Below are 26475 nucleotides of genomic sequence, written 5' to 3' on the forward strand. Positions count from 1 at the left end.
TCCCACACTCCCCCCTCCGTCTCCCACACTCCCCCCTCAGTCTCCCCCACTCCCCCCTCCTTCTCCCCCACTCCCCCCTCAGTCTCCCCCACTCCCCCCTCAGTCTCCCCCCTCCCCCTCAGTCTCCCCCACTCCCCCCTCCGTCTCCCCCACTCCCCCCTCAGTCTCCCCCACTCCCCCTCAGTCTCCCCCACTCCCCCCCTCAGTCTCCCCCACTCCCCCCTCAGTCTCCCCCACTCCCCCCTCAGTCTCCCCCACTCCCCCCTCAGTCTCCCCCACTCCCCCCTCAGTCTCCCCCACTCCCCCCTCAGTCTCCCCCCCTCAGTCTCCCCCACTCCCCCCCTCAGTCTCCCGCACTCCCCCCCTCAGTCTCCCCCACTCCCCCCTCAGTCTCCCCCACTCCCCCCTCAGTCTCCCCCACTCCCCCCCGCTCTGGACCCCCCTCCCGTTCTCAGGAATGCCTTCCCCGTTGTGGCCAGACTCCAGCAGTGCGCTGAGCGGTGCGCTGAGCGGTGCGCTCACCTAATCGAAGCTCTCGTCAGCCAGCACGACTGGTTGACGAACTTGAAAAGCAGGTGTGTTGGCCGGCGTGAAAACAGTGCGTGATGACGTCGGGACTTCGGCCCATCCGGGCCGGAGAATAGCAGGGGGGGCCAATAAGTAGCGATTCTGGTCGTGTCGGGGGCGCGTTCGAGGCCTTTGCCGGGAATCCCGACGTGTAGTTTGTGCGGGGTTCGGAGAATAGCGGGAGGGCGTCGGACCTGCGTCGCCGTGAAAATTTGCGCGGCCCGCTATTCTCCGAACCGGCGTGAGTGCGGAGAATCGCGCCCTCTGTCTTAATACAAATACTCAGTTCCAGTATTTTGCTCTGTCTGTTCAAAAAAGATGGACAAACACAAGGGAATGTGGCAGGATCAAGAACAGTGCATAGTATTAAGAATTTATTCACAATTTCCGGTCAGAAATTTGCTGAAAGCTTTTTAACATATTTTACAGTTCAGCAGTGCATACATCAAACGTAGTGCTATTGTCAACAAACCAAAATCACAAATCCGATGGGCCGATGACTCTGTGACAAACCCACATAAAAACAGGAAGGTTTCACATTGGTACCATTTGGAAAATAAAAGAGACAGTTTGTTTTGGATTGGTGTATCCATGATTGACATGTGTCAGTCTGAAGAACAAGAACTGATCAGGCTCAGGGTTCAGGTCAATATTATCTTTCGGCCACTGTCACGGCGACAGTTCAAATGTGTCCTCTTTGAAATCTGCTCCTTCCTGTTCCTGAAATTCCAGTTGTTCCAATTTGCCTGGTTTGTGGATGATTTCCCCTGGAGTCTTCAGAAACCTGTGTAAACAGGATCAGCAAGAGGTTATGCTGTGACATTTAAAACAATGACTACATTTACAGCAAGGATGGGAGGCTCCGAGGCTGTTACATCATCTAGGGAAAGGAAGGCAACTGTGAGGACAGAAAATTCAACTTCCGATGCTTCACCAACAGAAAAGTTTGCAGTCCACCTGGAATGTGAGGGGACTGAATGGGCCGGTCAAACGGGCCCGCGTGTTTGCGCACCTGAAGGGGCTGAAGGCGGATGTGGCCATGCTCCAGGAGACGCACCTGAAGGTGGCGGATTAGGTTAGGTTGAGGAAGGGGTGGGTGGGCCAAGTGTTTCATTCGGGACTGGATGCAAAAAATCGGGGGGTGGCAATCCTGGTGGGGAAGAGGGTGTCGTTTGAGGCGTCGAATGTGCTGGCAGACAGCGGCGGGAGGTACGTGATGGTAAGCGGCAAGCTGCAGGGGGAGCGGTTGGTGCTGGTCAATGTATACGTCCCGAATTGGGACGATGCAGGTTTCATGCGGCGCATGTTGGGCCGGATTCCAGATATGGAGGTGGGGGGCCTGATAATGGGGGGGGGGGGATTTCAACACGGTGCTGGATCCGCCACTGGATCGATCCAGTTCCAGGATGGGTAGGAGGCCTGCGGCGGCTAAGGTGTTGAGGGGGTTTATAGACCAGATGGGAGGGGTGGATCCAAGGAGGTTTGCGAGGCCGAGGGCCAGGGAATTTTCATACTTCTCCCATGTGCATAAGGCCTATTCTCGGATTGATTTTTTCATTATGAGTAGGACGCTGATTGCGAGGGTGGAAGATGCTGAGTATTCGGCGATAGCCATTTCTGACCATGCCCCGCACTGGGTGGACCTCGAGCTGGGGCTTTGGCGCTTGGAGGTGGGGCTGCTGGCGGACGAGGAGGTGGGGGGGGGGGTTCGAGGATGTATCGAGAGGTATCTGGAGGCCAATGACAATGGGGAGGTCCGAGTGGGGACGCTCTGGGAGGCGCTGAAGGCGGTGGTTAGGGGGGAGTTGATCTCCATTCGAGCCGACAGGGAGAGGAGAGTGCCTGGTGGGGGAGAGGGTGAGGGTGGACAGGAGATACGCGGAGGCCCTCCTCCGGAGGGATTACTGAGGGAACGGCGCAGCCTCCAGGCTGAGTTCGACTTGTTGACCACCAGAAAGGCTGAAGCTCAATGGAGTAAGGCACAGGGGGCGGTATATGAATATGGGGAGAAGGCGAGCAGGATGCTGGCTCAGGGAGATCAGCTCCGTAAGCGGGATGCGGCCAGGGAGATTGGTGGAGTTAAGGATAGGGGAGGGAATGTGGTGCGAAGGGGGGTAGAAATTAATGGGGTCTTCAGGGACTTTTATGAGAAACTGTATCGGTCCGAACCTCCGGCGGAGGAGGGGGGGATGGGGCGATTCTTGGACCGGCTGAGATTCCCGAGGGTGGAGGAGGGACAGGTGGAGGGTCTGGTGGTGCCAGTTGAGCTGGAGGAGCTGGTCAAAGGGATAGGGAACATGCAGTCGGGGAAGGCGCCGGGGCCGGATGGGTTCCCGGTTGAATTTTACAAGATGTATGCAGACCTGTTGGGCCCCCTGTTGGTTAGGACCTTTAACGAGGCAAGGGAAGGGGGTGGCTCTGCCTCCGATGATGTCTCGGGTGCTGATCTTCTTGATTCTTAAGCGGGACAAGGATCCCCTGCAGTGTGGGTCATACAGGCCGCTCTCACTCTTGAATGTGGACGCCAAGTTGTTGGCAAAGATCTTAGCCACGAGGATAGAGGACTGTGTGCCGCAGGTTTTCCACGAGGATCAAATGGGGTTTGTGAAGGGGAGGCAGCTGAACACTAATATACGGAGGCTCTTGAATGTTATAATGATGCCGGCGGTAGAAGGGTGAGAAGTCTTACAACACCAGGTTAAAGTCCAACAGGTTTGTTTCAAACACGAGCTTTCGGAGCACGGCTCCTTCTTCAGGTGAATGGAAAGGCTTGTTCCAGAAATGTTTATATAGACACAGTCAGAGATGCCCGGAATGCGAGCACCTGCAGGCAATCAAATCATCAAAGATGCAGAGAGAGAGGTAACTCCAGGTTAAAGAGGTGTGAATTGTCCCAAGCCAGTTCAGTCGGTAGGCCTCTGCAAGTCCAGGCTTGTTGGTGGGGGCCGAATGTAATGCGACATGAATCCCAGATCCCGGTTGAGTCCGCATTCATGCGTGCGGAACTTAGCTATAAGTTTTTGCTCAGCAATTTTGCGTTGTCGCGTCTCCTGAAGGCCTCCTTGTAGAATGCTGATCCGGAGATCAGAGGCTGAATGTCCTTGACTGCTGAAGTGTTCCCCAACTGGAAGGGAACAGTCCTGCCTGTTGATAGTCGCACGATGCCCGAGGCGGTAGAAGGGGAGGCGGAGATAGTGGTGGCGCTGCTCACGGAGAAGGCCTTTGATAGGGTTGAGTGGGAGTACTTGTGGAAGGTGCTGGAAAGGTTCGGGTTTGGGGAGGGGTTTTTTAGTTGGGTGAGGCTGTTACATGAGGCCCCGATGGCGAGCGTGGCCACGAATAGGAGGAGGTCGGAGTATTTTCGGCTATACCGAAGGACGAGGCAGGGGTGTCCCTTGTCCCCCCTGCTTTTTGCGCTGGCGATTGAACCCCTGGCTATGGCGCTGAGGGAGTCGGGGAATTGGAGGGGGCTGGTCGGGGTGGGGAGGAGCACCGAGTGTTGCTCTATGCCATATATGTCAAACACAAGGCCCGCGGGCCAAATCCGGCCCGCGGTGGAATTATCTTTGGCCCGCGAGATAATATCTAATTACTTTTTAAAAAAAAATTTAGATTAGCCAATTATTTTTTCCAATTAAGGGGCAATTTAGCGTGGCCAATCCAACTACTCTGCACATTTCTGGGTTGTGGGGGCGAAACCCACGCAGACACGGGGAGAACGTGCAAACTCCACACAGACAGTGACCCAGAGCCGGGATCGAACCTGGGACCTCAGCGCCGCGAGGCGGTTGTGCTAACCACTAGGCCACCGTGCTGCCCTAATTACTATTAAAGCTGGCCCCAGCAATTGAAGCGCCTATGGCGTATGATATGGCTGATGCCGAGTTTATTCAGGTATAGTGTGAATCACAAAGTGTTGGCCTGTGGAAAAATGTTTTCATTAGAAATTACTCTGGAAAAGCTCCAGATAAAGCAATAAGAAATAAATGCAACTAATTTTTTTATTTATTTAATATTTAATGTTGTTTTTATAGGCAATAACCTAAGCTTTATTAGTTCCAGGTTCAATAAGTTCATTTCAATAAGTTTTGCAAAAAAACATTGAACCAGTCCGGCCCTCGACTTGTCCCGATTTTTACATTTTGGCCCACGGTGTATTTGAGTTTGACACCCCTGCCCTATGCGGATGACCTATTGTTGTATGTGGCGGACCCGGTGGGGGGAATGCCGGAGGTGATGGGGATCCTCCGGGAATTTGGGGATTTCTCAGGGTATAAGCTCAACTTTGGGAAAAGCGAGCTGTTTGAGGTACACCCGGGGGACCAGGAGGGGGGGATTGGGAGGCTCCCACTGAAAAGGGTGGAGAGGAGCTTCAGGTACTTGGGGGTTCAGGTGACCAGGAGCTGGGGGGCATTGCATAAGCTAAACCTCACAAGGCTGGTGGAGCAAATGAAGGAGGAGTTTAAGAGGTGGGACATGCTGCCGCTGTCTCTGGCGGGTAGGGTGCAGTCAGTCAAGATGAGGGTGCTCTCGAGATTTCAGTTCCTGTTCCAGTGCCTCCCCATTCTTATCCCGAAGGCCTTTCTCAGGCGGGTTAACAGGAGCATTACGGGGTTTGTGTGGGCACATGGGACCCCGAGGGTGAGAAGGGTGTTCTTGGAGCGGGGCAGGGATAGGGGGGGCTGGCGCTGCCCAGCCTCTGTGGGTACTATTGGGCTGCCAACGCAGCAACGGTGCGTAAGTGGGTGATGGAGGGGGAGGGGGCAGCATGGAAGAGGATGGAGATGGCGTCCTGTGTGGGCACGAGCCTGGAGGCGCTGGTAACGGCGCCGCTGCCGCTCCCTCCAACGAGGTATACCACGAGCCCGGTGGTGGCGGCTACCCTCAAAATTTGGGGGCAATGGAGGTGGCACGGGGGGAGGTGGGGGCCTCGATGGGGTCCCCGATACAGGGGAACCACCGGTTTGTTCCGGGGAGAATTGATGGCGGGTTCCTGAGTTGGCACAGGGCAGGTGTCAGGAGGTTGGGGGACTTATTTATAGACGGGAAATGTGCGAGCCTGGGTGAGCTGGAGGGGAAGTCCAGGCTCCCCCCGGGGAACACCTTTAGGTACATGCAGGTAAGGGCGTTTGTCAGGCAACAGGTGGCGGAGTTCCCTCTGCTGCTGCCGCGTGGGATCCAGGACAGGGTGCTCTCGGGGGTGTGGGTTGGTGAGGGGAGGATCTCGGCAGCGTACCAGGTGATGCAGGAGATGGATGAGGCCTTGGTCGAGGAGCTAAAGGGTAAATGGGAAGAGGAGCTGGGTGAGGAGATTGAGGAGGGGACGTGGGCGGACGCCCTGGGGAGGGTGAACTCCTCCTCTTCTTGTGCAAGGCTTGGCCTCATACAGTTTAAGGTGCTGCATAGGGCCCACATGACCGGGAGAAGGATGAGCCAGTTCTTTGGGAGTGAAGACAGGTGTGTTAGGTGCTCAGGGAGCCTAGCAAATCATGCCCATATGTTCTGGGCATGCCCAGCATTGGGGGAATTTTAGAAAGGCGCAGCAAGGACGGTATCGAGTGTGGTAGGATCCAGGGTCGATCCAAGCTGGGGGCTCGCAATATTTGGGGTTGCGGAGGAGCCGGGAGTGCAGGAGGCGAAAGAGGCCGGCATTCTGGCCTTTGCGTCCCTAGTAGCCCGGCGGAGGATTCTTCTTCAGTGGAAGGATGTGAGGCCCCCAAGCGTGGAGGCCTGGGTCAACGATATGGCGGGGTTTATTAAATTAGAGAAGGTGAAATTTGCCCTAAGGGGGTCGGTGCAGGGGGTTTTCAGGAGGTGGCAACCATTTCTGGATTTCCTGGCATAACGATAGGAGAAGGCCAGCAGCAGCAGCAACCCGGGGGGGTGGGGGGGGGGGGGGGGGGGGGGGGGTCGTTTCTTTGTTTTGGACTGAAGGGACGTGCATAGTTGTTCTGTGCTAATGACGGGCATTATTTGTTTCTTCTTTTGTGTATACATGGGAGGGGTTCTGTCCTTTCTGCTGAAGGGACGGGCATTTGTTTTGTGCGAATGACGGGTGTTCATTTATCTCTTCATTTGTCTGTGCACCGGGGGTCGGGGGTCGGGGGGGTTGTTCTTTCTGTTCTTTGTAAAAAAAAATTCTTTTGGTTGTTGATTTTTGGTGAAAATTTGAATAAAAATTATTTAAAAAAAAAGACAAGTTTGCAGTCAGAACGTTTTTTAAAATATAAATTTAGAGTACCCAATTATTGTTTTTCCAATCAAGGAGAAATTTAGCGTGGCCACTCCACCTAACCTGCACACCTTTTTGGGTTGTGGGGTGAGACCCAGACATGGGGAGAATATGCAAACTCCACACGGACAGTGACCCGGGGCCGGGATCGAACCCGGATCCTCAGCGCTGTGAGGCAGCAGTGCCAACCACTGCACCACTGTGCAGCCCTTTGCAGTCAGAACGTAGGACCATAAAGCGCCATTCGGCCCATCAGTCCTGCTCCTTCCAATGTCATACAGGCTCTACCTGTCATGAAAACTATCCACCTCTCCCAAAGGTCCAAACTCCATCGATTGAGAAAGTCACGGATTGTTCACTGAACAAATGGCATTGTGTTTATGCAAGTGGCCTTCTTTCTGTGTTAAGATCCCTTTGGAAAGGTTGTATGTTTTTGTTTTAGCATTTTTTCCCCAACATCACATCACATCCCCTGACATCCCATCATACCTGAGACAACCTTCAGATCAAATGTAACCCCAAATGACCTGCAACATCCAACAAGCTCCAGGACAGGATTTTTAAAAAGTAATTACTCTTGTCATTCCCTCTCAGAATACAGTACTGCAGTGTTCCTTACAAGCACTGTTACTTGCTGCCAAATAAAACAGAAAATCTTTCACTGTTCGCTTTGTTCCTTTGTGGTTTGGTTCAGGGAGTAAGTATCATGTCTCTGTTCCCAATCAGTTTCAAGTGCTCTTTATTGTGTGACCTACCAGCTGAAGATCTGAAAGATGCTGGTGGGATCATGGTCTGAGTCATTCCCACCAGAAGCATGTATCCGGAAACAGCACAAATTCATACATTTTTCACTAAAATCAAAGCCAAATGCTGCAGATCTGAACTACAAAAAGAAATGCTGGAAAATCGCAGCAGGTCAGGCAGAAAAACCAAGTTAACGTTTCGAGTCCACATTGTCTATCCATTCATGTATATCATGAGATGCAGACAGGCAGCGATTGACACACAGGATAACCAATGAACACACACGACACAGAACAACCAATCACCAGACAGGACACCACCACTATAAAGCCCACAGGGCATTAAGGCTCTCCCTCTCTCACAGGACACGGCTAGGGAGTCGCAGTGCACAGGCCAATAAACATCATCACCATGTGATAGAGAGCTAGTCTGGTCAAGCCAGTAGGAGGTTATCAGTTAGGTTAATAGAGTGTCAACCCACAGCAGATTATGTACAGCAATCAACAGGTTCAATAAAAGTGTTGGACCATCTCCTGTGTCGGAAGCCTGTTTCTCGTTTTACTGCATCCAGTTGCAGTCGATGTCAGACTATCACAGGTAACAACATATCATGGTACCAGAGAGCTATTAACTCTAACGAACCTACCTCAAGTGAATCTGCAACGACCAGCACGCAGCCATCCAGCAGCATGGAAAAGATCCAACCTCCTCCGCAACTCCAGATCTCCATCAACCTCGGCGCCAACTGGAAAGTCTTCAAACGGAAGTCCCTCCTGTACATCGAGGCCTCGGACCTCGAGGCAGCGTCGGATGCCCGAAAGATCGCTCTGTTCCTGTCGACTGCGGGGGACCACGGCATCTACATCTATAACTCGATCATGTTTGCCGATGGCGAAGACAAGACGAAGTTCAAGACAGTTATGCTGAAATTCGACAACCACTGTGACATTGAGGTGAATGAGAGCTTTGAACGGTACATCTTTCAACAGAGGCTTCAGGGTAAGGATGAACCTTTTCAGTCCTTCTTGACCCTATCTCCGCATCCTTGCGCAGTCATGTAATTATGACTCGACGGCTGATTCCATGATCCGGGATCGGATCGTTTTCGGGATCCAGTCCGACTCCCTGCGGGAGCAGCTCCTCAAAATCAGACCCTCTGCATCGCCCTAGAAACGTGCGTTGTCCATGAGCATGCCAGGAATCGTTACTCCCGCATCAGGGCGGCAGAAACTGCAAAGCTGGCCTCCCACGAGGCAGAAAGGGTGCAGGCCATTGCAAAAATGCAAGGCCTGAGCATCGAGGAGAGTGGCCGCTTCGCGCGCTTTTCCCGGGTCCCTACGCATGCACGCTATGACTGGGTGGACGACGAGGCCGAAGACCCAGATGCGCATGTGTGAACGTCGGCCGACCACACTGCGCATGCGCATTGGCGCGCGGAACGCGCTGATGTCAGCGTCACGGCGTGTCCAAATTGTGGCTCCGCCCATTTAAAGCTGCAATGTCCAGCCAAAGGAAGGCGATGTCTACAGTGTGGAAAGCCTGGGCATTACGTGGCCTTCTGCAGGTCCGCACGTCTGACCAACAGCCAGCGATCCCAGCTGCACCGCAGACGTTGTCGCTGCGTACAACAAGGCATGCAGGATTCTGATCCCGACAGCCCAATGGACCCCGATGCTCACTGCCTCGAGTCTCCATACCGGTGGGCATAATCACCACGTGCGAGCTGGCCTCCACCGTGCCTGCAAACCACCTTTCAATCCTCACTGTGGATCCTGATGATGAGTGGTGTGCTATTGTCACGGTTAACCAGTCTCGCATCCGATTTAAATTGGACACTGGTGCATCTGCAAACTTCATATCACAGTCGGACCTCGACAGCATCCGAGACCAACCTAGCATTCTTCCACCAGCCTGCCAGTTCCTTGACTACAATGGCAATGCCATAGCTGCCAGTGGATCATGTCAGCTAGGTGTATCTCACAAGGCAATCAAAGTGACGTTACGATTCGAGATCGTCTGGCCTGACAAGGCATCCCTGCTCGGTGCTCGCGCACGCAAACTCCTAAATCTGGTCCAGCGCGTCCATGCCATGTCCTCGACACCGGCGGCTGCCTCGCCCAATGTAAATCTCCAGGCTGAGATAGACGACATTGTCACGCAATACCACAACGTGTTTGATGGAATGGGCACGCTCCCATATCGTTACAAGATATTGCTCAAACTGAATGCCATCCCAGTCATCCATGCACCACGCCGGGTGCCGGCTCCTCTCAAGGATCGTCTGAAAACGCAGCTACGAGAGCTCCGAGACCAGGGTATCATGTCAAAGGTCACGGAACCAATAGACTGGGTCAGCTCCAAAGTCTGCGTCAAGAAGCCCTCTGGTGAACTCTGCATTTGCATTGATCCCAAACTCCTGAATCGCAACATCATGCGCGAGCACTTCCCGATCCCAAAACGTGAAGAGTTAACCTGTGAGGTGGCTCATGCCAAATTCTTTACCAAGCTGGACGCCTCCCTGGCAGATACAGCTGGACGAGTCCAGTCGGAAACTGTGCACCTTTAACACTCCGTTCGGCAGGAATCGCTACAACCGCATGCCTTTTGATATCATATCAGCTTCCGAAGTATTTAATCGCATAATGGAGCAAATGATGGAGGGCATCGAGGGGGTGCGAGTCTATGTGGACGACGTGGTCATCTGGTCCACGACGCCCGAGGATCACATCGCTCTCCTCAAACAAGTTTTCCAGCGGATTCATGAAAACGGCCTCCAGCTCAACAGGCCCAAATGCTCACTTGGTAGGTCCGCTATCAAGTTTCTGGGTGACCATATTTCACAGCAGGGTGTGCAACCTGACGCTGACAAGGTGCTGGCAATCAATGCCATGAAGACCCCAGAGGACTAAAAGGCGGTCCTCTGTTTCCTCGGGATGGTGAATTTTCTCGGGAAATGCATTCCCAACATGGCGTCCCACACCAAAGTCCTCCGGCATCTCGTAAAAAAGTCAACAGTGTTCCAGTGGCTTCCCGCACATCAAGTGGAGTGGCTTGAGCTGAAGGCGAAGCTCACCACAGCCCCAGTACTGGCATTCTTTGACCCAACCAAGGATACCAGGATATTCACAGACGCAAGCCAGGACGGCATTGGGGCTGTGCTCCTCCAGCGAAACGACTCCTCGTCCTGGGCTCCAGCGGCACACGCCTCCAGGGCCATGACTCCGACCGAACAACGGTATGCCCAGATCGAAAAGGAGTGCTTGGGTCTCCTGACAGGAGGGTATCAAACTATTCGGAAGGACAGAGTGGATGGTAAGTGAGGTGGTGTTGCTCTGTTATTTAAGGATGACATCTGGGCAATAGTAAGGGATGACATCATTGCTATGGAGGATAAGGTTAAATCCATTTGGATGGAAATCAGGAATAGTAAGGCGAAAAAGTCACTGATAGGAGTAGTCTATCGGCCACCAAATAGTAATGTTATGGTGGGGCAGGCAATAAACAAAGAAATAACTGATGCATGTAGAAATGGTACAGCAGTTATCATGGGGGATTTTAATCTACATGTCGATTGGTTTAACTAGGTCGGTCAAGGCAACCTTGAGGAGGAGTTTATAGAATGTATCCGCGATAGTTTCCTAGAACAGTATGAAATGGAACCTGCGAGGGAACAAGCGGTCCTTGATCTTGTCCTGTGTAATGAGACAGGATTGATTCATGATCTCATAGTTAGGGATCCTCTCGGAAGGAGCGATCACAATATGGTGGAATTTAAAATACAGACGCAGGGTGAGAAAGTAAAATCAAATACTAGTGTTTTGTGTTTAAACAAAGGAGATTACAATGGGATGAGAGAAGAACTAGCTAAGATAGACTGGGAGCAAAGACTTTATGGTGGAACAGTTGAGGAACAATGGAGAACCTTCCAAGCGATTTTTCACAGTGCTCAGCAAAGGTTTATACCAACAAAAAGGAAGGACGGTAGTAAGAGGGAAAATCGACCATGGATATCTAAGGAAATAAGGGAGAGTATCAAATTGAAGGAAAAAGCATATAAAGTGGCAATGATTGGTGGGAGACTAGAGGACTGGGAAATCTTTAGGGGGCAACAGAAAGCTACTAAAAAAGCTATAAAGAAGAGTAAGATAGAGTAAAGAGTAAACTTGCTCAGAATATAAAAACAGACAGTAAAAGTTTTTACAAATATGTAAAACAAAAAAGAGTGGCTAAGGTAAATATTGGTCCTTTAGAGGATGAGAAGGGAGTTTTAATAATGGGAGATGAGGAAATCGCTGAGGAACTGAACAGGTTTTTTGGGTTGGTCTTCACAGTGGAAGACACAAATAACATGCCAGCGACTGATAGAAATGAGGCTATGACAGATGAGGACCTTGAGAGGATTGTTATCACTAAGGAGGTAGTGATGGGCAAGCTAATGGGGCTAAAGGTAGACAAGTCTCCTGGCCCTGATGGAATGCATCCCAGAGTGCTAAAAGAGATGGCTAGGGAAATTGCAAATGCACTAGTGATAATTTACCAGAATTCACTAGACTCTGGAGTGGTCCCGGCAGATTGGAAATTAGCAAACGTGACACCACTGTTTAAAAAAAGGAGGTAGGCAGAGATCAGGAAATTATAGGCCAGTGAGCTTAACTTCTGTAGTAGGGAAAATGCTGGAATCTATCATCAAGGAAGAAATAGCGAGGCATCTGGATAGAAATTGTCCCATTGGGCAGACGCAGCATGGGTTCATAAAGGGCAGGTCGTGCCTAACTAATTTAGTGGAATTTTTTGAGGACATTACCAGTGCAGTAGATAATGGGGAGCCAATGGATGTGGTATATCTGGATTTCCAGAAAGCCTTTGACAAGGTGCCACACAAAAGGTTGCTGCATAAGATAAAGATGCATGGCATTAAGGGTAAAGTAGTAGCATGGATAGAGGATTGGTTAATTAATAGAAAGCAAAGAGTGGGGATTAATGGGTGTTTCTCTGGTTGGCAATCAGTTGCTAGTGGTGTCCCTCAGGGATCCGTGTTGGGCCCACAATTGACATAGATGATTTGGAGTTGGGGACCAAGGGCAATGTGTCCAAGTTTGCAGATGACACTAAGATGAGTGGGAAAGCAAAAAGTGCAGAGGATACTGGAAGTCTGCAGAGGGATTTGGATAGGTTAAGTAAATGGGCTAGGGTCTGGCAGATGGAATACAATGTTGACAAATGTGAGGTTATCCATTTTGGTAGGAAGAACAGCAAACGGGATTATTATTTAAACAATAAAATATTAAAGCATGCCGCTGTGCAGAGAGACCTGGGTGTGCTAGTGCATGAGTCACAGAAAGTTGGTTTACAGGTGCAACAGGTGATTAAGAAGGCAAATGGAATTTTGTCCTTCATTGCTAGAGGGATGGAGTTTAAGACTAGGGAGGTTATGTTGCAATTGTATAAAGTGTTAGTGAGGCCACACCTGGAGTATTGTGTTCAGTTTTGGTCTCCTTACTTGAGAAAGGACATACTGACACTGGAGAGTGTGCAAAGGAGATTCACTGGGTTAATCCCAGAGCTGAAGGGGTTGGATTATGAGGAGATGTTGAATAGACTGGGACTGTACTCGTTGGAATTTAGAAGGATTAGGGGGGATCTTATAGAAACATTTAAAGTTATGAAGGGAATAGATAGGATAGATGCGGGCAGGTTGTTTCCACTGGCGGGTGAAAGCAGAACTAGGAGACATAGCCTCAAAATAAGGGGAATTAGATTTAGGACTGAGTTTAGGAGGAACTTATTCACCCAAAGGGTTGTGAATCTATGGAATTCCTTGCCCAGTGAAGCAGTTGGGGCTCCTTCATTAAATGTTTTTAAGGTAAAGATAGATAGTTTTTTGAAGAATAAAGGGATTAAGGGTTATGGCGTTCGGGCCGGAAAGTGGAGCTGAGTCCGCAAAAGATCAGCCATGATCTCATTGAATGGCGGAGCAGGCTCGAGGGGCCAGATGGCCTACTCCTGCTCCTAGTTCTTGTGTTGTTATGTTCATGACTACGTATACGGCCTGCCAAAGTTCAAGGTGGAAACAGACTACAGGTCTTTCGTCTGCATAATCCAAAAAGATTTAAATGACATGACACCTCGGCTGCAGCGAATTCTTCTTCGTCTCCGCCGATATGACTTCGAAGTCGTCGACACACCGGGTAAGGAGTTGATCGTCGCGGATGCCCTATCCCGATCCGTCACCATGCCGTGTGAACAGGGCGATTACATTCGCCACATTGAAGTTCAGGTGCAGTTGTGTGCCAGTAACCTCCCAGCCACTGATGAACGAGTTATACAAATATGCGAAGAAACTGCCAAAGATCCCCTACTGCAGCGCGTGATGAAGCACCTCGCCCATGGCTGGCAAAAGGGGCAGTGCCCCCTGTTCTTCAACGTTAAGGACGAGCTGACGATTGTTGAGAAATTCCTTCTTAAACTAGATAGAATCGTCATTTCCCAAAGCATGCAAAACATGGTGCTCAGACAGATCCATGAGGGTCACCTGGGGGTCAAGAAATGTCGATGCAGAGCTCGGGAGGCAGTTTACTGGACATTGCCAACACAGTCCTCAACTGCACAACATGGCAGAAGTTTCAACCAGCTCAGCCCAAGTAAACGCTGCAACAGCACGAGATCGTGACCTCTCCATGGTCCAAGATGGGGATAGACTTCTTTCGCGCCAATGGGCGTGATTACGTGCTCTTGGTCGACTACTTCTCCAGCTACCCGGAAGTGGTGAAACTGTCGGACCTCACGTCTAAGTCAGTCATCAAAGCCTGCAAAGCGACGTTTGCCAGGCATGGGATACCACTCACGGTAATGAGTGACAACGGTCCATGTTTCTACAGCCAAGAGTGGTCCGACTTTGCACGATCCTACCACTTTAGTCATATCACATCCAGTCCCCATTACCCGCAATCAAACAGGAAGGCCCAGAAAGGGGTCCATATTGTCAAGCAGTTGCTGTGCAAGGCTGCAGACTCAGCCTCGGATTTCAACTTGGCGCTATTGGCATACAGGGCAACCCCTCTGTCGACTGGTTTGTCTCCGGCGCAATTGCTCATGAACCGCAAACTGAGGGCGACTGTTCCAGCCATCCATGTTCCAGACCTTGACCACCTCACGGTGCTGCAGAAGGTGCAGCGATCCAGGGACCAGCAAAAGATCACGTATGATGCTCATGCCACGGATCTGCCTGTGCTGGCTCCAGACGATGTTGTTTGCGTTCAGCTGCCTGAGGGAGATTGGTCAGCCCCAGTTGTTGTCAAGCAGGCTGCTCCCAGGTCTTTCGTTGTCCAAATGGCTGATGGCTCCATTTTACGGCTCAACAGGAGGGCGCTGCGTAAAGTTCCATGCCCATCACCCGACCTCACTTCTCCGCATGTCATCATGTCTCCTCCGGACATCTTGCACCATGAGGCCACCGATCTGGCAGCAATCCCACCTGTCCACAAGGCCACCGATCTGGCAGCGATCCCACCTATCCCCAAGGCCACCGAGATGGCAGCCATCCCGCCTGTCCAGGTGCCGGCGTCCCCCCCTCTACCTCTGTGGCGATCGACAAGAATTTGTCGCCGATCACAAAGACTGAATCTATAAACTTAAATCTTGTAAATTTTGTTCAGTTTGCTCTGTATCTGTACGATAGACACCTTCCCATGTACATATGTTCATTCATTCCCCACTTGTACATAGTTATGCATGCATATACAGCCACGTTCCAAAATTTATTTTAAAAGGGGGAGATGTCATAATATCCACTCATGTATATCATGAGATGCAGACAGGCAGTGATTGACACATAGGATAACCAATGAACACACACGACACAGAACAATCAATCACCAGATAGGACACCACCACTATAAAGCTCACAGGGCATTAAGGCTCTCCCTCTCTCACAGGACACAGCTAGGGAGATAGTCGCAGTGTACAGGACAATCACCATGTGATAGAGAGCTAGTCTGGTCAAGCCAGTAGGAGGTTATCAGTTAGGTTAATAGAGTGTCAACCCACAGCAGATTATGTACAGCAATCAACAGGTTCAATAAAACAGTGTTGGGCCATCTCCTGTGTCGGAAGCCTGTTTCTCATTTTACTGCATCCAGTTGCAGTCGCTGTTACACCAACACAGATAACACATCACATATGACTCCCAAGGACTCAAAACATTAACTCTGTTTCTCTCTCCACCGCTGCTGCCAGACCTGCTGAGTGTTTCCTGCATTTTCTCTTTTTAGTTCATGATATTTTACCTTTTTATTTTTAAAGTAGTATGAAATTGAATAGATTGATAGCTGCATTCATGTGATTCTGTGGCTACATGAGCAGGTCAGAGGCTAGGAATCCTGCAGCGAGTAACTCACCTCCTGACTCCCTAAAGCCTGTGCACAAACTACAAGGCACAAGTCAGGAGCGTGACGGAATACTCTCCATTTGTCTGGATGAGAGCAGCTCCAACAACACTCAAGAAGCTCAACACCATCCAGGACAAAGCAGCCCACCCACATTCACTCCCTCCACCACCAACTCACAGTAGCAATCATGTGTACTGTTTACACAGCTTTGACAAAGAGTCATCCAGACTCAAAACATTAGATTGCTTCTTTCTCCGCAGGCGCTGTCAGACCTACTACATTTTTCCAACATTTTCTGTTTTTGTACCGTTTACAAGGTTCACTGCAGGAACTCATCAAGGATCCTCGGGCAGCACCTTCCAAACCCACGAGCACTACCATCTAGAAGGACAAAGAGCAGCAGATACCTGGGAACCCCACCACCTGGAGGTTCAAGTCACTTACCATTCTGACTTGGAAATTAATTGCCATTCCTTCACTGTCGCTGGGTTAAAATCCTGGAACTCCCTCCCTATTATCACACTGGTTGTACTTACACCTTAGGGACTGCAGCGGTTGAAGGCGGCAGCTCACCACCACCTTCTCAAAGGCAATTAGAGATGTGCAACAAATGCTGGCGTAGCCAGCGAAGCCCACATCCCGCAAAAATAAATTTAAAAAAAAAATCTCTTGCATCAGTAGGCAACAGTCAGAAAACACGCCATGTATCCCAGCAAGAGTTAACCGCTGTATCAGCAGGCGGGTAATTGGCTAATCTGTGCAATCCCATAACTATGTAGGACCAAAGCAGCATCTAATCCCACCTCGAGGATCCTACCAGAGGTGCATGGATATCACTTGGATTCAAAATCCCTGATTAATTCTGTGATTGTTTGCTGGAAGTAGCTGCCTCTCTAGTGTCTCAAAGTTATTATGGTTTTATACCCTTGCTAATGCTGTTTGAAGATTGGAATGCCAACAGTTTGTTCATAAAATCAGCGAATTTACAGTTCCAAAGGAGGCCATTCGGCCCTGTTCGGGTACACTGAGGGGAAATTCAGAATGTTCAATCCACCTAACTTGCACATCCTTGGACTGTGGGAGGAAACCGGAGCACCCGGAGGAAACTCACGCAGACATTTTTACTGGACAGATATTCATAAAGACGTGGTGCAGTTTTATAAAACAATTAAAATTCACATATCATCCTCAAAGGGAGCTACGATCTACCATCAAAGTCTGAAAACAATGATTAAAGCATACTGTCATCACTCACTGTGTGGCACCGTGACAACTGCTGGCTTACTGGGACATTGAAGTGCAACTGGGTTTAGATCACCACTTCCATTAGCTGAGGCTATGGCGGGAACATTCTGGCTTCTAACTCAGAAGCTTCTGAGTTCAAGTCCCACTCCAGGGCTTGAGAACAATAATTAAAGCTGGCACTCCACTGTAGGGAGCACACTGAGGGATTACTGAACTGTTGCGGGTGCCATTTTGTGGATGAGACATTAAAGCTGAGGCCTTCTCTGCCCTCTGGAGGTAGATGTAATAGCTTCCATGGTACTATTCTGAGGAAGAGCAGAGGAATATTCTGATGTCCTGGCAAATATTTATTCCCCATTATCATCACTGTCATCGTGTGGCCCCTTTAAGAGGCGAGCCGTCACGGTCCACGTGACCGGCTCAGGGCCAATCACACAGAACCAGAGGCAGTGCTGGGCCCTGGGAGCAGGGGTCTGGCAGTGTGGACCCCGGAGCCAGAGAGTTAAGACTTGTGTTATGGGTCAGAGTTTAGAAAACTCTAAAATATATCATGGAGTTCACCTGATCCACAACTGTTTATTAATTTTGGTTACAAGGAGCACAAGGGCCTATCTTTCAGGTGTTAGTCAACAGAGGCCTTAAGCACTTTTAATCAAAAACAAAGTTTATTCTCTGAATTTAGGTAACATTTTTATAAACACACACAGTAAGCATTTTTATCAACTACCAACATGAATACCCCACACAGCTACAGTACTCTTATGTATAACTCATAATAAATTTCCCCCTTTAACTGTTCCAATTTGATAACAAGATCCCATAAACCAGAAAACCCTTTTCAAAGGTGTTACCCAGCACACAGCACTCAAGATCTGGTATAGGTACTTCTTGTTTCCTGTCCAAAACTGCAGGTTTGAAATTCTTCCAGAAAACAGTTATCATTTTTAAGTTATCAAGTAATCTGGAAACAGCTTTTAAACTGAAGACCCTTCTGAATCCAGCAGCCAAATGTGGAAACGAAAGCAAAAAACTCAGAGCCATAAACAAGCCCAAACCAAAACGAAAGTAAAAACTCAGAGCCACAGCCCAGCGCCACTCACACAATGACATCACTGAAGCCATGTGATGACAAAACATTTCTGAAAGGGACACTCACATGACATTTGATCATCGTCGCTTTGTGCCTGTGTAAAGTTGTCTTTGCCTCATGTTAATAAACCCCCTTTGCTGTTACTGAAAGGATCCAGTGAAGTGTCACAAGCCATTACAATCACAAAAACAGATTATCTGTTCATTATCACTTTGCTTTTTGTGGGATCTTGCGGTGTACATTGACTGCTGTGTTTCCTACATTTAAAAAGTAATTACACTTTAAAGGTGCTTAATTGACCATGAAACACTTTGAGACATCCTGTGCATGCTGCAGGTAGGAGGGTTAAGGAGCAGGCTCTCACCCACACTGCACTCCCTTCCTGAGCTCTGCTGTCTCCCCATGGTTCGGGGTGTACTTTACTCATCACTTCACTGAATCATTCAGACTAGTTTGTTTATGTCGTTAACATAGAGTCCAAGTCTCACCCGCGTGGGATTTAGCAGCTGTGACCACGCCTATGAAGTAACCATGGTCAAAACCGTGACCCTTGGCCCTTGACGGTGTAGACGAGGTGCCTCAGTCTCACTCACCTGAAGACCAGTTTCTGGCCAGGTTCTTTTCTGATGATGTTTAGTTTGTAATAGTGCCGTAGAGCTCTTGACATCTTCTCGTATGTCATATTTGCTCGGTTCTGGGTGGAAGCAAAGAAATATCTTTCAAAAACAGAAACATGGATGAATCAATTTCAGCCCATGTTCACTCTGACTATCATGGATTGGTCTCACCCATTTAATCTTGTTTCACAGTGCATGGACCCTCTCTCTAAACTGGCAGGACCAACCTACCAGAGATGGCAGACAGAGTCTGGAGTGAGGGATCCTGGGAGTCCTCAACATTGACTGCAGAATCACAAAATCTAATGACATTAGGTCAAATATGGATGAGGAAACCTCCTGTTGCTTATCATCACCAACCCTCCCTTAGCTGGTGTATCAGTGTTCCTTCATTATACCACTTGGAAGAACCCCTGAGAATGCCAAGGACACAAATGGCACTCTGGTTGGGAGACTCAATGTCCATCACCAAGAGTGGCTTGGTTGCCATTACAGACCTAGCTGCCCGAATCATGAAAGACTTAGCTGCCAGATCGGGACTGCAGAAGGCGGTGAGGGAACCAACAAGAGGGAAACATCTGAAGACACTGGATACAGTAAATGCCACGGTTGTTGATAACATCCTGGCAGTTGTACTGCAGACCTGCGCTGCAGAGCAAGCCGGGTCACTAGCCAAGCTGTTCCAGTACAGCTACAACATTGGCCTTTAACTATCAATGTGGAAAATTGCCCAGGTATGTCCTGTCCACAAAATGCAGGACAAATCTAAGCTGGCCAACTCTTGCCCTATCAGTTTACACTCTATCATCAGTAAAGTGATGGAAGGGATCATTTACAGTGCTGTGAAGTGGCTCTAACTAAGCAATAACCTGCTAACTGACACCCAGTTTACGTTCCGCCAGGGTCACTCAGCTCCTGATCTCATGGTCCAAACATGAAAAGAAAAACTGAATGCCAGAGGTGAGGTGAGAGTGAATGTCTATGACATCAAGGCAGCAGGTGACTGAGTATGGCATCAAAGAACCCTAACAAAACTGGAGTCAATGAGGATCAGGGCGAAAACTCTCTGCTGGCTGGAATTATATTTGGTGCAAAGGAAGATGGCTGTGGTTGCTGGAGGTCAATCATCCTGTTTCAAAATATCATTGCTGTCCAAACATCTTCATCTTCCATCCAACATAAGGTCAACATTGGGGATGTTCGCAGCTGAATGCACAATGTTTAGCACTTTTCATGACTCCTGTACTGAAGCAATTCGTGTCCAAATGCAGAAAGGCTTGACCAACATTCAGGGTTGGACTGATAGGTGGAAGTAACATTCACGCCACTCAAAGGGCCAGGCAATGACTGACTCTCCTTGGCACTCAAATGGCATTGCAATTGCTGAATTCTCTTCCATCAACATCCTGAAGGTTACCATTGAGCAGAAAATTAACTGAGCCAGCCATATAAATACTGCAGCTAGAGCGGGTCCAAGGCTGGGAATTCTGCAGTGAATAACTCACCTCCTGGCTCTCCAAAGCCTGTGCACAATCTACAAGGCATAAGTCAGGAGTGTCATGGAATACTTGCCACTTGTCTGGATGAGTGTGGCTCCAAAAATACTCAAAAATCTTGATGCCATCCAGGTCAAAGTAGCCTGATTGATTGGCAAAGATGCACTCGTTTTACCACAAGTCCATAGTTTTACCCACAAAATGCACTGTAGAAAATCTTCAAGGCTCCTTAGTAAAGTAAGTAAAGTCGCCATAGTTCCAGATGACCACAGGCTGTTTTCCCCTTTGAGAGGAAGAGCTGACTGGTGATGATTTAACCCGAGAATCACCGCATCTCAGGCGAGGGCTGATGCACTATCAATTATCACAAAGGCGAGAGTAGTGGAATAATCAAGGCTTTATTGAGCAAAGATCTTGTGCCTCCTGTAGATGCTAGCAGAATGACTGCAGCACCGGCGAGCACACAGATTTATATGCTGCCTACTGGGCGGAGCCAGCAGGCAGGGATTTACCCATGTTCCTCTAGTACATGTGTCTTACCGTAATACATATAATACAGCTAGTGGTGATTACCACAAGGGGCAATGTTGAGAAGGTGGGTGTGGTAGTCACCACTGTTCGTATAAAACGTGTATTAGAAGTAATATGGTAAGGCTCCTGTACTACGGTACGGGGGTAGACCCCTGCCTGCTGGCTCCGCCCAGTAGGCGGAGTATAAATGTGTGTGCTCACCGAGCTGCAGCCATTTCGGCAGCAGCTGCAGGAGGCAACACATCTCTGCTTAATAAAGCCTCGATTACTCTCTACTCTCGTCTCGTCGTAATTGATAGTGCATCAGTGGGGCCTTCGTGAATAACCTCAGCTGGTGTGGGAATTGAACACCACACCACTGCCCAGATCTTTCTATAGGATCCCTGCATCCTCATCACAATTCACCCTCCCCTCACAATTCACCCTGCAATTGTACAGGGCCTTGGTGAGGCCACATCTGGAATATTGTGTGCAGTTTTGGTCTCCTTCTCTGAGGAAGGATGTTCTTGCTCTCGAGGGAGTGCAGCGAAGGTTTACCAGACTGATTCCAGGGATGGCAGAACTGTCATATGAGGAGAGATTGATTAGGTTGGGATTGTTCTCCCTGAAGTTCAGAAGAATGAGGGGGGATCTCATAGAGACTTATAAAATAATAACGGGACTAGACAGGGTAGATGCAAGGAAGATGTTATCAATGATGGGTGTGTCCAGAACCAGCCCCACTATTGCCTTCGCTCTACACCACAAACTAGCTGTCCAGCCAACTAAGCTCAACTAGCCACCTTAGGCAGCACCTTCCAATCCCACAACGTCTACCACCAAGGACAAAGGTGGAAGATACATGGGAACCCCACCACCTGAAGGTTTCCCTTCAATTCACTCAGCATACTCATGGGAGGGTTAATTGTGAGGGGAGGGTGAATTGTGACGAGGATGCAGGGATCCTATAGCAAGATCTGGGCAGGTTGGGTAAGTGGGCAAACCAACAGCAGATGCAGTATAATTTGGATAAGTGTAAGATTATTCATTTTGGAACCAAAAACAGGAAGGCAGATTACTACCTGAATGGTTGTAAATTGGGAGAGGGGAGTGTGCAGCGGGACCTGGGTGTCCTTGTGCACCATTCGCTGAGGGTAAGCATGCAGGCGGTGAAGAAGGCTAATGGTATGTTGGCCTTCATTGCAAGAGGTGTCGAGTATAGAAGCAGGGATGTTCAACCATTCAGGTAGTAATCTGCCTTCCTGTTTTTGCTTCCAAAATGAATAACCACATATTCATCCAAATTATACTGCATCTGCCATTGGTTTGCCCACTTGCCCAACCTGCCCAGATCTTTCTATAGGATCCCTGCATCCTCGTCACAATTCACCCTCCCCTCACAATTCACCCTGCAATTGTACAGGGCATTGGTGAGGCCACACTTGGAGTATTGTGTGCAGTTTTGGTCTCCTTCTCTGAGGAAGGATGTTCTTTCTCTCGAGGGAGTGCAGCGAAGGTTTACCAGACTGATTCCAGGGATGGCAGAACTGTCATATGAGGAGAGATTGATTAGGTTGGGATTGTTCTCCCTGAAGTTCAGAAGAATGAGGGGGGATCTCATAGAGACTTATAAAATAATAACGGGACTAGACAGGGTAGATGCAAGGAAGATGTTATCAATGATGGGTGTGTCCAGAACCAGGGGTCACGACCTGAGGATTCAGGGCAAACCGTTTTGGACAGAGATAAGGAGACATTTCTTCACACAAGAGGTGGTGAGCCTGTGGAATTCATTACCACAGGAAGTAGTTGATGCTAAAACTTTGAATATATTCAAGAGGCAGCTGAATATAGCACTTGGGGAGAATGGGATCAAAGGCTATGGGGAGGAAGCAGGATTAGGCTATTGAGTTGGATGATCAGCCATGATCGTGATGAATGGCTGAGCAGGCTTGAAAGGCCAAAAGGCCTCTTCCTGCTCCTATCATCTATGTATGTATCTATCCCGACTTGCAAATATATCACGTTTCCTTCACTGTTGCTGGGTCAAAATCCTGGAATACCCTCCCTAACAGCACTTCGGGTATACTACACCACCTGGACTACAGCGGTTCAAGAAGGCATCTTCTGAAGGAACAATTAGGGATTGGGAAATTACTTAGTTGAATGGCAGAAAAGACTCGGCAGGTGAATGGAGACTACTTTTCCTACATCACCTTGGCTGTTGTTCTCAGGGAAACCTATAATTAACAATATGGCTCATCATGGTGTTATGGGCTTGGGTTTAGAGAACCCCAAAGTGTATCATGGAGTTCACCTGACCCACAACTTGTAATAGATTGTGGTATGTGGAGCACACGGCCCACTCTACAGGTATGGTACAGCAGAAATGGAAATGTATTTTTTAAAGCAAAACAATCTTTATTCTATGAATTCAAGTTAACCTTTTTAAAACATACAGTGAACATCTTAGCAAACATTAAATCAAATACAACCCCCAAAGAATACAACACTAAGTAATCCTTTAAGCTTTCCTTTTAACATCCATAAGACTTAAAAAACCTTTTACCAGAAGCACATCAGGTTAAAGTCACTACTGTTATTCGTTTTAAATCACCAGGATCGATTTACAGTCTTTAGATTACAGAGAGAGATTCATACACCTTCTGGCTGTGACTGCTGCTATCCAGCTCTGAAAACAAAACTAAAACACACCCTGCAGCAAACAGCCTAAAACGAAAGTAAAAAGCTGCCAGGCAGCCCTGCTCCACCCACTCTGACATCACTGCAGTAATAAACATCCATGTTTTAAAGGTACTCTCACTACAGATATTTATATACATACCCATTTATAAACACCCATTTCTTAAAGGTACTCTCACATGACAATGTATTTCCTGAAGTTACTCCTGGGATAGAATGTGCAGCAGGCGAGCTTTATCAATGAAAATTTGTCAATTTCAATCAAAAATAAGTTGAATGTCTTTTTGACAAAAAGTGCACAACCCTTGTGTAGATGTAATTCTTCCCCAGAAACTGATCTCTGCTCACCTTGTGATTCCCCCAGAGACGCGCCAGACCATTGGGATCCACTACACGAAAGATCTTGGATTCTTCATCTTCCCACCTGATGAACTGCTCATACCGACTGTCAGACAGAAGCTGATAAACGTAATCCCAGAGCAGCCTGCAGTCTGCACAAAAATCATTTCATCAGGAATTATCACTGGATCACAACCCCTCCTCCAATCTCCCTCCACAGCCTGGTGAAACCAGTCTTATTGCTCGGTTTTTTATTCTTGATCATTTTCACCCAGAGCCTGAACGCAGAAATTCCTCACCTTTAACCTTCCAAAACCTAAATATCAATTCCTCATTTATTGACTTATCTTGTCTTTCTCATTCTTCATTACTTGATCACATTCCATAACAGGACTTGGGTAATTTTACAAATCAGACCCAATTTACACAAAATCCGATGACCAAACATTTGGTCAAAGAGGTTGATTTTGTAGTATCTTAAAGGAGGAAAAAGACTTAAGAGAGTTGGAGGAGTTTCGGGAGGGAATTCCAGAGCTTAGGGCCTTAGTAACTGAAGACCCTGTCGCTAATGGTTTAGCAATTAAAACCAGGATGTGCAAAATTAGTGGTGATGCAGAGAACTTGGCAGTTTCTGTGGTTGAAGGACATTCCAGAGATAGGGTGGGGTGATGCCATAGAGGAATTTGAAAGCAAGAACGAGAATTATTGTTTAACCAGGAGCATAGAGGTGATGGATGAAAGGAACTTGGCATCAGTTAAGAAGCAGGAAGCAGAATAGAATGAGGGAGCCGAGCCAGGATTGTGCTGGAATAGTCGAGACTAGAAATGAAATGAAAATCGCTTATTGTCCCGAGTAGGCTTCAATGAAGTTACTGTGAAAAGCCCCTAGTCGCCACATTCCGGCGCCTGTCCGGGGAGGCTGGTACGGGAATGGTAGAGGTAATGAGGGTGCGAATGAAGATTTGAGCGGCCGATGCGCTGAGGCAGAGGTGGATTCAGGCAGTGTTACAGAGATAGGAGCTCTTAGTAATGCCGCTGGTTTGCAGTCGTAAGCTTATCCTAGGGTTAATATGACACTGAGGTTGGGAATTATCTGGTTCCCCCTCTGACAGTTGCCAGGGAGAGGGATTGAGTGACTGGTGAAGGGACAGAATCTGTGATGGGCATCGTAGACAATGGTTTTGTACTTTACAATGTTTAACTCACAGCAGCACATTCGGTCACAGGTGGCTTGAGTTCACAACAATGGTTGCTGTCATTGATAATGTGTAAGATCACATCATACAAGAGAGTCGGAAGGAGCCAAAGCATAAATCTGAATGAGGGTGAGACATATCGAGAGAAATTAAGTGAGGAAGTTGATGAGATAAATGTCAGTTTGAGTCACAGGAAGTTTTGCCAATAATACTTCAGACCAGCTGGCATTGCCTAGTGCAGGGCCGCTGATGGAAAGAATAAAATAGGTGATAAGACCGTAAGATATAGCAGCAGAATTAGGCCATTCGGCCCATCGAGTCTGGGGGGGGGGGGTGGAATCATCAATAGGTCTATTGATGATTCCACCCCCCCCCCCCCCCCCCCCCCCCCCCACCCCAAATGTCCTTCAAGGTCATCATACATCCAGGAAGATGCAGGTTCAATGCGCACTCTTGCACCATTAGCTGATCTCAGACAGGATGATATTTGAGATTGGCAGTTAGCTTCACCTTTCTTAAAGCATCTACTATCCAGGGGGAAAAAACACTCAGCAGGTATAATTGAGAAAACTGTTCAGCCAGTAGCTGATAAGGTACTTGGGGATTGACATTCTTCAGCCCTGGTAAGTCATGGTTCAGTGGAACATTCACGCCTCTGAGTCAGTGTCGCAGGTTCAAGTCCCACTCCAGGAATGCGAAACCTAGGCCGGTACTCCACTCCAGGATTGAGAGAGTGCTGCACTGTCAGAGGTGCAGTCATTTGAATCAGACATTACTCTGAAGCACCTCTCTCAGGTGGACGTGAAAAAGCCCATAGCACTTTTCGTAGAAGAATATGAGGAAGGTCTCATATTTAAAAGAATATTTACTCTGCAGCCATCAAATGGGCGGCGCGGTAGCACAGTGGTCAGCACTGTTGCTCCACAACTAGAAACCGAGAGGACAGCCTCAGACTCAAGGGACGATCTTTTAAAACAGGAATGAGGAGGAATTTCTTCCGCCAGAGGGTGGTGAATCTGTGGGAACTCATTGCTGCAGTCGGCTGTGGAGGCCAAATCACTGAGTATCTTTAAGACAGAGATAGATAAGTTCTTGATTAATAAGGGGATCAGGGTTAACGGAAACAAGGCAGGACAATGGGGATGAGAAACATGTCAAGCATGATTGAATGGTGGAGCAGACTCGATGGGCCGAATGGCCTAATTCTGCTCTGATATCTTACGGTCTTATCACCTGCGTGGAATATGAACTTCCCCATTCAGCAGGCTTATCCAATGGGAAACGAGCAGCGGTAATTTAAAACCCGCTGCTTCAACAGGGGCTGGTGTTCTGTGGGTCCCCAGGCTTGG

The 26475-nt window shown here is 48.7% G+C and overlaps 1 protein-coding gene across 4 annotated transcripts in view; it reads right to left on the bottom strand.

Annotated features, from left to right (window-relative positions):
• Positions 1 to 904: 904 nt before the first annotated feature.
• The window catches only part of LOC119978411 (transcription factor ETV6-like), a 134234-nt gene continuing 108663 nt past the window's right edge, over positions 905 to 26475 (bottom strand). For 3 of the 4 annotated variants that reach the window (XM_038820042.1, XM_038820041.1, XM_038820040.1), the window contains 3 exons: positions 23940 to 24082; positions 18859 to 18959; positions 905 to 1351 (listed from right to left, as the gene is read on the bottom strand). In XM_038820042.1, coding sequence (XP_038675970.1) covers positions 1237 to 1351; positions 18859 to 18959; positions 23940 to 24082 — 359 coding nt within the window. In that variant the 3' untranslated portion in view covers positions 905 to 1236. The remainder of the gene's footprint in view (positions 1352 to 18858; positions 18960 to 23939; positions 24083 to 26475) is intronic. The other variant, XM_038820039.1, reaches the window with a different exon arrangement.

Source organism: Scyliorhinus canicula, chromosome 15 (assembly GCF_902713615.1).
Source record: "Scyliorhinus canicula chromosome 15, sScyCan1.1, whole genome shotgun sequence".
Classification (NCBI taxonomy): domain Eukaryota; kingdom Metazoa; phylum Chordata; class Chondrichthyes; order Carcharhiniformes; family Scyliorhinidae; genus Scyliorhinus; species Scyliorhinus canicula.